The sequence below is a fragment of the Mastigoproctus giganteus genome, chromosome 9 (assembly GCF_048544385.1).
Source record: "Mastigoproctus giganteus isolate SK-2022 chromosome 9, ASM4854438v1, whole genome shotgun sequence".
Classification (NCBI taxonomy): domain Eukaryota; kingdom Metazoa; phylum Arthropoda; class Arachnida; order Uropygi; family Thelyphonidae; genus Mastigoproctus; species Mastigoproctus giganteus.
Window position 1 is genome coordinate 27,134,194 of NC_143583.1, and position 11,238 is coordinate 27,145,431.

At 38.5% G+C, this 11,238-nt stretch overlaps 1 protein-coding gene across 1 annotated transcript in view; it reads right to left on the minus strand.

The window, feature by feature from the left end:
• Window positions 1-8,986, minus strand: part of Etfb (Electron transfer flavoprotein beta subunit) — a 58,478-nt gene extending 49,492 nt beyond the window's left edge. Inside the window, exon 1 of the mRNA XM_090382124.1 lies at window positions 8,868-8,986. Within this exon, the coding sequence (XP_090238250.1) occupies window positions 8,868-8,921 (54 nt within the window). The 5' untranslated portion in view covers window positions 8,922-8,986. The remainder of the gene's footprint in view (window positions 1-8,867) is intronic.
• Window positions 8,987-11,238: the final 2,252 nt, after the last annotated feature.

Below are 11,238 nucleotides of genomic sequence, written 5' to 3' on the forward strand. Positions count from 1 at the left end.
AAAAAAATTCAGGTGGTAGATGACTTTAATCAACCGGTGAAATACCACCACTTTGCTTATTGGAGGCCTGAAGTGGTGAAACCCATGTTTAGTATCTAGAGCAAAGTTTCCGGCAGCCCCCTCCCCCCCCATACTTCTCCTTCAACCCATGCACGGTACTAAGTACTATAGGTTTTGATACCTTTCGTGTTTGGGATTTTCATAAAAAAAAAAAAAAAATCCTGTTGCAGCAGTGTACTATCATTAGTGTCATTAACAACCCTTCCAACTTTCATATCGTTTGCAAACTTGGACATTAAGCCTGATATACCATCATCAATAGATACAGAAAACAACAATGGACCCAACAATGAACCCTGAGCAACTCCACTAATAACATTAGTCCACAAAGAGCAGTGTCCATTGATTACCACTCTGTCTTCTCCCACTCAACCATCCCTTTATCCATAGCAGCAATTTGCTTCCAATTCCACGATTTGTGTAGCAGTCTTCCGTGTGCAACAGTATCAAAAGCCTTTCTAAGCGCCAAACAAAACCATGCTGTGTCCAAGCTATAACTGAAGTCTTGTCTAGATGATCCTGCAGTGCTTCTTTAACCACTGCCTCCATTAATTTCCCTGGAACAGAAGTTAAACTAACAGATCTGTAATTACTTGTGTCGCCCTTTGATCCTCCTTTGTGAATTGGGGTAACATTTACACATCTCCAATCCATGGGTACCTCCCCTACTCCAAGGAAGCTCTCATAATTATGGCTAAGGGTTTGCTTACTTCCTTTGCTGCCTCCTTTAATTAATATATAAATGGACGGATCCCATCCACCCCAAGATGCTTTTCTCATGTTTATCTTCAACAATTTCTCCTCCACTTCACTCTCAATTATTACAAATCATCTAGCTCACTGCCAGAGTTTAATTCACCTCTGTCATTCCCCTCTCTGAATAACTCCTCATGTGTGAATGTAGATGCAAAATACTCATTTTAGTTTGTTAGCTACCTGAGCAGAATCATCAAAAGTTGAACCATCGATATCCAGTGGACCAATCTGATTCATCCCCTTCCTTCTAGAGTTTACATAAGTAAAGAACTCCGCTATTTTTCTTTGCATCCTTTACCAAAGATTTCTTGTAATCTGCCTTTGCCTGCCTAACCTCCTTTGTAACTTGGTTACAGACCAGCTTATCTATCATAGGCTTCCGTGTCACTCATTAATTTATATGTATCCCATGCATTTTTCTTCTCTGCCACATGTCACATTAGTTCATATGACATCCATTTAGGTCTAAATCTTGAACAATATTTCTTAGTTGGTATGAAAAGCCTAGTAGCTTCCAAGATTAATTATTTGAATGTTCCCATTTTGAATACGCTGTTGGTAACATCATCAGTTGGTCCCACCTTATAGACCTCAGTAGTCGCCTTTACGAAAGCAAAAACCCTTCCCTTTACCCCTGATGGTAGTCACCTCTTTGAGTAAATCCCACTTCGACACACTGTGATCACTGCCACCTAGTGGTTCCTTTATCTGCAAATTCTTAATGCATAAAGAATCACTACTGATAATCAGATCAAGAATATTACTCCCTTTAGTTGCCTTCCGAACATGCTGCTGTAGAAAACAATCTTCCAATAAATCCACAAAAGCCTTGCTAGAGTGTGAGTGACCAACCCACAAATTCCAGTCAATATCTCGGAAATTAAAATCCCCCATTATAAGACTGTTTTACTGGCCCACTCTCTTTCCATGTAGTGTTTATTTTACTCATCATAGTCATTAGGCCTATAACACACTGCTACTCCTACATAAAAGACTGCTGTACAAAGTGAAGCAATGTGGTATTAAGCACAAGCTACTGCTATGCATAAAGGGATGGTTAAGTGGAAGAAGACAAGAGTGGCTCTCAATGGACACTGCTCTTCCTGGAATAATGTTATTGGTAGAGTTCCCCAGGGTTCAGTGCTGGGTCCATTGTTGTTTTCAATATTTATCAATGATATTAAGCCTGATGAAAGTACAAAGGGTACTAGGAAAGTTTTGCAATACAGCTTTGTTTATTTAATTTTTTCAAAGTAATTTCCTCTACATTCAATACACCTCTCCATCCTCTGAAACCAATCTTTAAAACAGTTCTGCCAAGTTTCACTAGGGAGTAAAGCACACTCGTTGTCCCAAGCCCGTAGAAGGTCCTCATCACTGGAAAACCGCCTCCCTTTTAGCTTCATTTTCACATGCGGGAACAGTGCAAAGTCGCAGGGAGCAAGGTCTGGCCTGTAGGGAGGGTGCTCGAGAAGTTTCAGTCCTGTCGTGGTCAAATATTCGGTGCAGGCTTTGGCGCGGTGAGCTGGAGCATTATCGTGATGGAGGTACCAGGTGTCCATTCTTGACTTTAGCCGCAGGTTCTTCATAGATCCAATGACTTTAGGCAGGCATTGTTCAGTATACCACTTAGCTGTGACTGTCTTCTGCGTGTCCAAAACGACACGTTCCACAATTCCACTCGATTTGAAAAATACAGCTATCATTTTCTTCTTTACAGATCGGGATTTTCTGACAATTACGGGTGTGTCGTCATCATCAAAGACCCAAACTTTGTTTTGAGCCTTGGTCGGCAGATCGTAATAGTACAGCCAAGTCTCGTCACCTGTCACGATGTTGTTCACATACCGAGATTGTCCCTTATCAAACTTTTTTAACATCTCCCGGCACCAAGTCACACGTCGTGTCATCTGCTCTTCAGTCAGTTGATGCGGCACCCAGAGAGAACAAAGTTTCTTCACGTGCAAATGATCTTGCAGAATCGAACGAATTGCTGGTGCATTTAGGCCCAAAGTATCCTCTATCTGTTGGTAGGTCACTCGCCTGTTTTCGTCAAGCATTTTCCTCACAGCAGTAACGTTTTCCTCCGTAACTGACGTTCGTGGCCTTCCCGGCCTCTCAGAATCCTCCAGAGTGAAATTTCCCCTTTGGAATTCTCTATACCACCTGAATATCGTTGTACGATGTGGACAATCATTATCTAGTGCAAGAGTCATTTCTTCTAAGCACTGGTCTATGGTTAAACCACGCACAAAATTATACCGCAAAACTGTCCTTATCTCATTTCGTGACCACGATGCCATCGCAAGCACTTTACACTCTCACTACTAATGAATAACTGAGCCCATCGACTTGGCGTGGCGGCTACTATGCACGTATGAACATGTCTCAACATGCAGCAACAAGCAGCTTCCTGTGATTCATTGTTGCGTCATATTGCAAAACTTTCCTAGTACCCTTTGTATCTTAACCAGAGAAGCTTGCCTCGCTAGGGAAGAGTGAGGCAGAGATCTCAAAATACAAAAACTTTCTGCTTGACCTGTTCATTTTCAAGTTGTAATGCAATGAAAATAGCTTAAAACAACAAAGTTTTTTTTTTAATTTTAATTTTCTAACCATGTATTTCACAATTACAGTTTTGAAACTAGAATAACAGAAATCAGGTGGCAGTACAAAATTAGAAGGTGACTGCACAAGGTGAATCCCAAACCCAGTTTTACATCCATCCAATGCGCACAGCCAGCCTTCAGCTTATTTTTACAATGCCTAAATGATGCTGTTATTTGTTATTTTGGATTTTAGGAGCATTAGCAACTAAAGCCACATTGCTCCGGGGACATGCGATGGTCATTCCCTGACCTTTCCGCATCCTCCGTATTTGATGGATCACGGGCTCGAACCCCAGTCTAATCAAAAAGCGTGTGCTACGCACTGCTGCTCCTGCCCACGGAGGCGCCCCTAAATGATGCAAGGGGGCAGACTTTTCTGTATCAGCCAAATAATAATAATAAAATAAAACAAAATATTCATATATTCCCAATTCCCACAAAATAACCATCCAATTCTGGTTTGAATATAGCTACATTTACCATCTCTGGCACACTGGGAGGCAACTTATTCCAGTATTCAACAATCTGCTGCTCACAGGATGAACTTCACAAAATCTAGCCATCTGTTAATCGTCAAAGTTTTATTTGTGTTCCTGACCCAGTCTCTAATCTCACCTACAAGGGAGAACAGAACTTTATCATTCATTTTACTCGATATCTTTAGTGCTCTAAACACCTCAATCAGATCTCTCCCTAGATGTCTAGTTGTCAAACACCTTCTGAGCCATTCTTCATATGTGCATCAATTTGCACTCATCACTAATCTGGGGTCCTCTTCTTTGAATCCTCTCCAGTAGCTCTGTTTTTTTTTTTTTAAGGTATGGTCTGCAGATCTGAATACAATAATCCAAATACAATCTAACCATTGTCTTGTATAGAGAGATAATGACATCCTTCCCCCTACTAGCAAAGCTCCTAAAAGTCAGCATTTCCCAACCTGCAGTCAACATAACTTATGAAAGTAGGTTCTGAGGAGACTTCACAACAAAAACACTTTTTTGCAATAGGCAACAATCTTATTAACAGTGATGGGAAATACAGGTATGCCTATAACAACCAAGCATCTACTGTACTGCATATGTTATATACAAGTACATATCATTATATTTAAAAATATTCATTAATATATTTGCATGTATAATTTAATATTTTTTGTGGTCTATGGCTTCATTTCAAATATAAAAGTGGTTCATGATTTCTAATATCAAATATAAAATTGGTTGATATCTGAGAAAAAGTTGGGAAACACTGCTACAAATCATGGACAAGGACACCATATACTTTCCTAGTTACCTATTTACACACTGCATGAAAAATGTCAAACCAAACTGCCATCTGTCCTTTGTCTTCAATCACTTTTAGCTCCTTTCCCCTTAGCTTATATATTCCTAATGATCTGATGACTAACAGACACTTCTCTGTGATCACTATATCACTTATTTCACAGTAATCTGACTTATCATCACTCTTTTCTTCTGAATCAAATTGTTTCAGCAGCAAACTTGTGGCAAAGTACCTATTGAACTCCTTGCCACTTCAACTAAATTATGATTCCACCATTTTGATCTTGTAAGGGGCCTAATGATTTATTTTCTTTTTTTCTTGCATTTACATAAGTATTTTATATTTCATATTAATTATTTATATTTCACTCCTCCACTTTTAGCTCTGTCGGTGATTTGCCAGCTTTCCCTGTATTACTCCATCAATGGTAAAAAACAGGCATTAACACTTGATCTGGGGTGAAATAAATAATTTTACATACTTATATTAAAATAAACAATAAGTTAATAATTGTAAAAAATATAAAAATGCTGTTCTTTCATATAAAGTCTTGTTAGAAGTAATCCATACATTTATGCATTATCATAAACTAATTATAAGCCTCCGGGTCTCTTTTAAAACGTTGCCTTCAGATATTCAGAATAATCCTGATCGATCCATTCCTCAAAGAATAATAGAGAGCTCAAGTGATGTTTTCAGCTCACATGCCATTCTCTTATAAACTGTCCTTAAATGATCCCTGTATTTAATAGAGTTAATATCAGAACTATGCTAACCAGAGAAGAATCTTGATAATAATACATCTGAACTACCCAGGAACAAGGGTAACAATGCATAATAGGGCAATATCTTGTTCATACTGTTCACCAAGTTATAAAAAATTTTCATTCAGATTTTACCATTAAAATTGGCAAATGACAATGTCAGGGAATGTCAAAACACTTCTACAATACTTAAGATAAAAGAATAAAACATTCTTATTTATGTGACTGGTTAATTATAAAATCAAAGTTACTAAACAATTAAATGAGATAAAACAGTTTCCTTTGCACCCAAAGAATATACAGGCTACATCGAATGTACCCATTCTGTTACTCCTAATGAACTGAAATATATATTAGTATAGTATAAGCTTCAGGCTTCCTTGCTTTTTTTTTTTTTTTTTTGTTAGTTGTTGGTGCATCAGCTTCTGTGGCCATATTGCACCTCCCAAGGTTTTTGCATTTTCTACTCTGATTCAAGCCCGAGGCAGGATTCGAACCCGCAACCTTTGAGTTGCCAGGCAGGCACTTTACCCACCCGACTAGCCCGGTCGGCAGGCTTCCTTGTACCATATGGCTAATAATAATAACTGGAATAAGATAGTTGAGAGGGAGAAGACAGTGGTTATTTAATATATACTGCTTGTCATGAATAATGTTATTAGTGGAGCCACCTAAGTTCGGTGCTGGACCCATTGTTTTCTTCTATAATTATTAATGATATTAGGTAAGATAAAGATATATCAGGCTTAATGTTTAGGTTTGCAGATGTTGCAAGCTTAGACATTAAGCCCTAATTCAAGGTAACCTACTGCAACAAGATCTAGAAAAATTAGGCAGACGGGCTGAGAGATAGAGCTGAAGTTTAATATTGACAAATGCAAGGTACTGCATAATGGGTACCCTGCAAGGGGCAGTAATCCCAGAATAATGTACCATGTGATACTACACTCAAGGCAGTGGACCTGGGGGTAATTGTGTAGTCAGATATAAAGATCTCCAAGCAGTGCAGACAAGCTGCCAGGACAGCTCATGGTGTTTTGTCTATGATATATGGGAATTTTTTTTATGAAAACCCCAAACACGAAAAGTATCAAAACCTGTAGTACTTAGTAGCATGCATGGGTTGAAGGAGATGGGGAGGGAGGAAGTGTCAAAAACTTTGCTCTGGTGACTAAGAGATGGGTTTCACCAATTCAAATCTCCAATAAGCAAAGTGGTGGTATTGCACCAGTTGACAAGAGCCATCTACCCCTTTGCTAGCAGGTATACAGAGGTGATTATTCCATTGTACAAGCAATAGTTAGCCAACATCTTGAAACTTCATACAGTTCTGGTAGCCTCATTTTAGCAATGTAGATCTGCTGGAACAGGTGCAAAGAAAGGCAATGCAATCGGTGAAGGGAACAAAAGCCTTGTCATACCCAAGGAAGGTTTCAGTTCTGAAAATTGCAGTAACTAGGTACCTGTGAAGTGATCTGACTGAAGTGTTTAAGGTTCTGAATGGATTAGGCAAGCTCAATATTAAATGGCATTCTTTGTCTCACTCAGACTACACACAAGGCATCATAAATCCAAATTGAGAAACGATGGTTGCACGATTGATGTGTGGAAGTTTCCCTTCAGCCAGGTGGTAGATAACCTTTCCAGTTATCTACTTGTTGTGATGCAACATATCCTGAAATTTTGTTGAATTTCTTTTTTTTTTTTTATGTGATGCACAATCAGTTGACTATATTTATGGAATGAAAAGTTTTTTCACATAAAACACCATACTTCTTTCCATTTATTTTTTATTAGTGATTTCTCACTTTGCATTCCTTCCTTTTTATTTAAACTTACAGTTGTTCTTTCCCATTTCCATATTATAATCATTCTTTTCTTTTTTTTTAGTTCAAGTACCTGATCATTCATCTGAAGTTTGCACGGCATTATGTAATCACAGATAGTATTCTGGGCTTTTCTGCCTAAAACACAAATTAGTCAGTGAAAACAAACTTATAGACAAAATAAACACAGTAAAGAAAACAGAAAAGAACTAAAATACACTTTTCTTTGTCCTCGCCTTTTTCCCATTATATATGAGGTCAGCGTTTTTACTGTTTTCGCATGAAATTTTTTGCAGCTGATGCCCTTCCTGACACCAACCCTCACCCTTTATCCGGGCTGGGGCTATGCGGTAGTCATTCCCTGACCTTCTGCATCCTCCGTATTTGGTGGTCACAGGCTTAAACCCCAGTCTAATCAGGAAGCGTATGCTAAACACTGCTGCTCCTGCCCACCTGGCTATGGAGGTGCCATAAAGAACTAAAATACACTATGAACCAGCTATGACCAAGTAGTGGATACATCAAAAACCTTCAATATTAACAACTTCACCACCTATCAGCTTACTGTCCTGATCTGTTTTCTGCTCTACACTTCTTAAAAAAACGAAATCTTATTATTTCACTTTCAGAGTGAAGCATTTGATGCTAAATAATTGCTTTCACCATCACACACACTACTCAATATTTGACAAACAGCTTTCTTTTAAAATCTTGTGTTTGTGATACAAACCCATAAGTTTCAAAAAGTGTAATATTCACTGTATGTCCCAGTTCACATCTGCTACCACATATGGGAAGTGAATAGGTGGATGCATTGTACATGAAATCTGTACATCAAAGCAAGTCTTTGATGTTTTATTTCACTTAATACATTTAAAAATGATTACATCTCCATAATCAGATCATACTATCATTAGTAAGTACTTGTGCTCTTGTAGTATTCCATCAGAATTTTGCTTGTATTTTTTGATGTCACAATGGCTGAATATAACTGTAAGGCCTCTTTTCTATTACAATATTAATCCAGTAGAGGCAATTTAATTGCTCTCCTGATTATTTTCATATAACTGCCACACAATATGTATGTATGTACACATACCGACTTTTATTTACACAGGGACACCATGTACCAACTTCTTATTATACTTTAACCTTGACAAAAAGCGGTATTCATCCCAATGCATAGACACCAACTGCATTTCCTCTACTAATTGAATACGTGGTGTCTAAAGGCGAACCGCTTATATCAAACCACTTTTAACACACAACATAAGTTCAATCTTAATGTGCATGTATCGTACATTTACTATTATTATTATTTTTTTTAAAATTAGGATATGTAGTTTTGTATGAAGAGGTATAAATTTCGAAATCCATCTTGTGTGAAATTCTGATCCTAAGAGATCATAAGTGCACACCCTAAGTTTGCTTATCTCTAATAGATTCAGTTTTGAAACAAAGTGTTTCAGAGAATTTCAGTCTGCATCTGAATACTTAAATCAACAGGTGAAGCAGCAACTAGCGATGATGAGAAAAAATTACGAGAATCAATGTATAATAATTCTTACTTTTACAGCATAATCAATCACTCTTTTGCATCCGACTAACACACGCATCGCCATTTCAAACTACCAAAGCACTTAAACAAGTTCAACACACTGTGATGCCAGATGTGATCGTGAAAATACATGGGGTAACTCCTGTGAACTCAATAGAGGTCGCGTGCAGTCTACAATTCAAACAATATACAAATGCTTTACAAATGAGATAGCGTTTGTTCGCAAGTAACAAAGGAAAGAGAGTTAAAGCAAATGTTCAGAGAATTAGCTTTAACCATCATCTAGCAGTAAAAAAAAAAAAAAAAAATCCACATTATTTTCATCAAAAGTGGGGGAGGGGAGGTTATAGTCCTGGTTCTCATGTCTCTCATTATATTAATGAGATAGGAGGGAGTATATGATGAGAGCCTTTTTGATCAATTCGGCCCTGGAAAGATTGTGCAAGTCTCAAGAGGTTGAATTTTTTTCAGCCTGATCTGTACAGGAGAGACTGCTTCTACAGGGATGGGATGCACTTAAATAGAAAGGGTGCAAGAATATTTGCTGATGCTATCGAGGCAGTGTTAGGTGGGTCAGAAAACTGCTGGCTTGGGGGATACAAGGACTAATAGATAAACAGTAGCCACTGGCAGAGGTAGTAGTAGTAGTAGCAGTAGTGGCATGTCATGCAAGAAAGCAAGTGTAGGAGCTTATGCAGCATCAGCCAAAAAAAAAAAAAAAAAAAAAATCACACCATTCCCTCCAAATGCCTGTCCAGTTCCTCCTTAAATTTATTCAGCCTATCAACTTCCACAACGACAGATGGAAGTTTGTTCCAGCAATTAACCACCCGCCGGCTAAAGGCAAATTTCCGCACATCTATTCTACGTCTGTCTTTTCTTAATTTGAGTTTATGCCCCCTTAGGTTCGTAATATGAACAGGTAAAAGTGATTCTTGCACTGCTGCTAATAGAATGAGCAGCAGCCTGGAAAACAAGATGCAGGGTATTTCAGAGATTGCTGGGAGTCATTGTGGTACAAGTAAACACATGAGCTTTATTAGGGTAGCTAAGAATAGGAACGGGTGCACGTATACTTGCGTGTACACTAATTCTATGAGATTTGTAAATAAATTTAAGGTATTGCTCAAAAGATCAAAGGCAGTTATTGTTGGGATATCAGAGACGTGGTGTCACACAGATATAAGGAATGCAGAAATGGAATTTGGGGTGGTACAATGTGTTCAGTGAGAATGGACAGGAGAGGAAGGGAGCATTAGCATATTATGCAAGAGAACAATCAGCCAAAAAAAAAAAAAAAAAAAAAAACATTCCCATTTTACCCCTACGATCGTTCCAAGTGCCTGTCAGGCTCAGCCTTAAATTTGTTTAGGCTTTCAACTTCCACAACAAGGGATGTAAGTCTGTTCCACCAACCAACCACCCGCTAGCTAAAGGAAAACTTCTGCACGTCTATCCTACATCTGTCTTTCCTCAATTTCAATTTATGCTCTCTCGAATGATTATTCTGAGCAAGAGGAACAATTCCATCAGCATTGAGCATGCTCACACCATTCAAGGGTTTATACACATTAATCAGATCGCGTCGCAGCTGCCTAGTCTTCGGACACTGTAATTTGCAAAATTTAAGCCTTTCTTCATAACAGCAACCCTCTGTTCCATTCACTAATCTTGTTGCCCTTCTCTGTACTCGTTCCAACAGCTCAACACACTTCTTAAAATGAGGCCTGTATACAGTACTCATGGTGTGGCCTGACTATTGCCTTATAAGGGGATAATCACCTACCTATCCCTGCTAGAAAAATTCCTGTATATCATTGACAAGACATTATGAGCTACTCTTGCAGACCGTCTGCACTGCTCTGAAAATTTCATATCTGCCTGCACAATTACCCCCAGCTCCTTCTCGTTAGCTCTACCACTGTCAGTGTACTATCACAGAGTTCATATGTCACTCTGGGGTTGCTGCTTCCCTTATGTAGTACTTTACATTTGTCAATGTTAAACTTCATTTGCCACCTCTCACCCCATTTGCTCAACTTTTCTAGATCCTGTTGCAGCAGTGTACTGTCAGTAGTGTCCTTAACAAATCCTGCCAACCTTCGCATCGTCTGCAAACTTGACATTAAGCTTGATATACCAACATCAATACCTAAAGAAAGCAACAATAGACCCATTACTAACATTAGTCTACGATGAGCAGTGTCCATTGATTACCACTCTGTCTTCTCCCACTCAACCATCCCTTTATCCATAGCAGAAATTTGCCTCCAATGCCACACTGCTCAAATTTGTGCAGCAGTCTTCCATGTGCAACAGTATCAAAAGTCTTTCTAAGATTCAAATATATGATATCAAAGTTATTCCCTGCATCCAGTTCC